This window comes from Dama dama, chromosome 12, assembly GCF_033118175.1.
Source record: "Dama dama isolate Ldn47 chromosome 12, ASM3311817v1, whole genome shotgun sequence".
In the NCBI taxonomy this organism is placed as follows: Eukaryota; Metazoa; Chordata; class Mammalia; order Artiodactyla; family Cervidae; genus Dama; species Dama dama.
In genome coordinates this window covers 63374696-63378495 of record NC_083692.1, presented here as the reverse complement: position 1 = coordinate 63378495, position 3800 = coordinate 63374696, and the positions used below count along the sequence as shown (strand labels likewise).

The 3800-nt window shown below is 54.0% G+C and overlaps 1 protein-coding gene across 1 annotated transcript; it reads left to right on the top strand.

Annotated features, from left to right (window-relative positions):
- The first annotated feature begins 1316 nt into the window (after nucleotides 1–1316).
- Nucleotides 1317–2699, top strand: LOC133066840 (MLV-related proviral Env polyprotein-like). The gene has a single exon (XM_061158240.1). The coding sequence runs from the start codon at nucleotides 1317–1319 to the stop codon at nucleotides 2697–2699; it is 1383 nt and encodes a 460-aa protein (XP_061014223.1).
- The last annotated feature ends 1101 nt before the right edge of the window (nucleotides 2700–3800 follow it).

Here is a 3800-nt window from a genome sequence, read left to right as displayed (position 1 = left end):
TCTCAGCCCTGTCTTTTCTCCCCTGCATCTCAGACAGACCATATATGCGGGCCACTGCTCCTGCCTAACATGTGCTTACACCTCTCCTCAAGGAGGACTCCGACCCCCACAGGAGACTCACCAGCTAAGGGGACATATGCCCAGACAAGATTGGCAGATAGACTTCACCCACATGCCCAGACATCGAACCTACCGCTATCTGCTGGTCTTGGTGGATACCTTTTCAGGATGGGTCGAGGCCTTCCCCACCGCCTGAGAGATGGCAGCGGCGGTGGCAGAAGTCTTGACGACCCATCTCATTCCCAGATTTGGGTTGCCAAACTCCCTCCAGTCTGACAATGGGCCTGCATTTATCTCACAGATCTCCCAGCAGGTGGCTACGGCTCTGGGCATCGACTGGCATCTCCACATCCCCTATTGGCCCCAATCGTCAGGCAAAGTAGAACGGGTGAACGGCATCATCAAGACGCACCTGACCAAGCTTGCCTCAGAACTGCGGCTGTCTTGGGTCGACCTCCTTCCTCTGGCGCTCACTCGCATTCGCACCACACCACACTCCAAAACAGGTTTGACCCCTTTTGAACTGCTTTACGGCAGGCCCTATCTCCTGACTCACCTCCCAGAGGGAGAGGCTCCCCCACTCGCGGGGTACCTCCCCCTCTTCTCCCTCCTACGATCCTTGCTGAGAGAACACACAGACCGGGTCCTGCCACAACCGACAGACAACGAGGGGCCAACTCAGCCTCTGGCTCCGGGAGATCAGGTACTGCTAAAAACCTTGAGTCCCCGCCTGCTACAGCCTCGCTGGACGGGGCCCCATAATGTAATCCTCACCACTCCCACGGCAGCCAAACTGCTGGGACACGGCTGGTATCACCTGACCTGGCTCAAACGAGCTCCCCCGGGTCTCCCAGAGACAGGGGTAGCCCCGGCCCAGGCCCCTCCTCCCAATCACTCCTACCGCTCCACCCTCACGGGGCCGACCAAACTGACCATCACCCGAACCCCTCTGTCGTCAATCCCAAAATAATTGGGGGACCACATCCCGATATCCGATGCTGACCTGGCATCACCCGCTGTGGCTGCTAACAATCACAGCTCTGGCCATACTTTTTGCCATTGGATTAGTGGCCGCAGCCCCCCGCGATTGGTCCTCCACTCTTTGACTGTCCCTGGCTCTCACATACCTAGCCATCTGCTTCCTACTCCTGAGGTGCTATTCCCTTGGGACACCCTGACCTGGTTACCAGCTCCAACCCTACGAGACCCACGGGGCTGGTTGTCCGCCACACCCCCTTCACCCCAACCTCAAAACAATGTGGGACTCTCTACTCTGGGTTACTCTGGGGGTATTGGGGGTCCTGGAAAAAGGGGGGCACACCTACCAAAACCCCCACCAGCCTTTTCAAGTCACATGGATCTTAAAAAATGGAGAGACCTACGAAGAGCTAAACCGGACCACAGCCACCCAACCGAAAGATAAGTGGTGGCCGGACTTATATTTTAACCTTACAAAGTTAATCGAACAATCAGGATACTCCAAGTGTAGGGTCAGGTCTCTCGGGTTTTATGCCTGCCCGGGACATCAGCGACAAAACATAAAAACCTGTGGGGGAATGCTGAGCCGCTACTGTAAATCCTGGGGCTGTGTCACTTCCAGTGATGGGTATCGGAAGTGGTCGGTGACCAGGCCAGACCTGATCAATATGTCCTTCACGGGTCCTCTTCCAAAATCAGATTGGCAGGGACGACCCTCCAACCCAGGGCAATGCAGCGACCAGATCCGACTATCATTCACACAGCAGGGACGGACTGAAAATAGATGGATTTCCAGACTGTACTGGGGCATAGTGATATATGATACCTATGGTATGGGAAGCAATAGTGCAACATTGTATGTTCAGCAAGTCCTACAACCCGCCCAGACCCATGTTATGGGGCCCAACCAGATTATTACACCCCCCCGCCCCTCACCGCAAGGGACAAATGCCGCAAATGTTGTGACCTCGCCTACCCCTACCCCCTCTCTTCAGCTAACCCAGACAGACCCACCAGAAACCCAAGAACCCCTGTGGGCCTTGATCAAAGAAACCTACGGGGCCCTTAACCACTCCAATCCTAATGCAACTCAATCCTGCTGGCTTTGCTACACCTCACACCCACCTTACTACGAGGCCGTGGGTTTAAATGCCACCTACAACTTATCCACTCTCTCTAACCCACCACAGTGCTCTTGGGGAGACCGCAAGGTGGGCCTTACCATGAAACAAGTATGGGGTTCGGGGACCTGCTTAGGCACGGTTCCTACAGATAAACAAACCCTGTGCGCCCAGACTGACAATGACACCAACTTCACCGATAAGACCTATATCATTCCCGAAATCGGGGGGTGGTGGGTATGCTCAAGGACTGGGCTGACGCCCTGTCTCCATTTGGCTGTCTTCGACCAGAGCAGAGAATTCTGTGTCATGGTAGCAGTAGTACCCAAAATTACATACCACCCAGAAGAGGTCCTCTACAACTTTTGGGACCAAGATACCCCAGCTCCTAGACATAAGAGGGAGCACGTTACAGCTATTACTCTAGCAACACTGTTCGCCCTGGGGGCGGCCGGAACCGGTACGGGCATTGCTTCCCTGACTACACAACATCAGGGTCTAATCACCCTGAGAGTCGCCGTTGATGAAGACATTGCATGAATAGAAAAGTCTATGATGGCCTTGGAAAAATCCCTAACCTCTTTGTCAGAAGTGGTGTTACAGAATAGACGAGGCCTAGACCTGATTTTTTTACAACAAGGGGGGCTCTGTGCAGCCCTCAAAGAAGAGTGTTGCTTTTACGCAGACCATACAGGGGTAGTAAGAGAGTCCATGGCCAAAGTAAGAGAAGGACTAGAGCGCAGAAAGAGAGAACGGGAAGCCCAGCAAGGTTGGTTCGAATCATGGTTCCAAAACTCCCCCTGGCTGACCACCCTGATCTCCACCTTAATGGGACCACTTGTTGCTCTTAACTTTTGGGCCCTGTCTCTTAAATAAGCTCTTGGCCTTCGTCAAACAGCGGCTCAACACGGTTCAGCTGATGGTATTGCGACAGCAGTACCAAGGGCTTCCAACGGACACTCTGTGACAAAATTAACGGCAGACGCTCCCTGTCATCCCAGCCACACCCTACCCCTCGCCGCCCCCGTTCAGCAGGAAGAAGCCAGAAAGAACCGGCGCCCCTTGTCCTATAACTAAAAGGCCGGGATGAAAGGTCGGGGCATGCCCCGGGAACGTGCTGCAAGGCAAATTCCGGAGGCTGGCTAAACTTCCAGGGGCTGGCCCCCTGCAGCCTTGTCCAATCAGGTACCAACACAGAGCCCTTGGACACTGACCACCGCTGTAGCCCTCGCTTTCTTCCTTATATGAAAAGACCTGGCCTGGACGCCCGGCCCGGACTATAAAACCCCTCCCCACCCCTCATACCTTGCAGACTCCCTTTGTCTCCTCACTCACCCACCCCCGGGAGTTCTGCCCGAGAGCGGGGCTCAATAAAAGGCCTTTACTACCGGTCATTAGAGGCGGCTTTTTTTTTTCTCCCGCGGCGTTTTCTAACAGGAATAACTGGAGTTTCTTCAGGAAGTAAATTGGCCAAGGAGTGAGGTGGAGGTATTAGTAAGATAATTGTTTAGTTGCTAAGTTGTATCTGACTCTTTTGTGACCCTATGGACTGTAGCCTGCCAGGCTCCTCTGTCCATGGGATTTCTCAGGCAAGAATACTAAAGTGGGTTGCTGTTTATTTCTCCAGGGGATCTTCCTGAC

Coding starts and splice junctions, on each gene's coding strand:
- LOC133066840 (XM_061158240.1), top strand. CDS start 1,317: ATGTGGGACTCTCTACTCTGGGTTACTCTGGGGGTATTGGGGGTCCTG.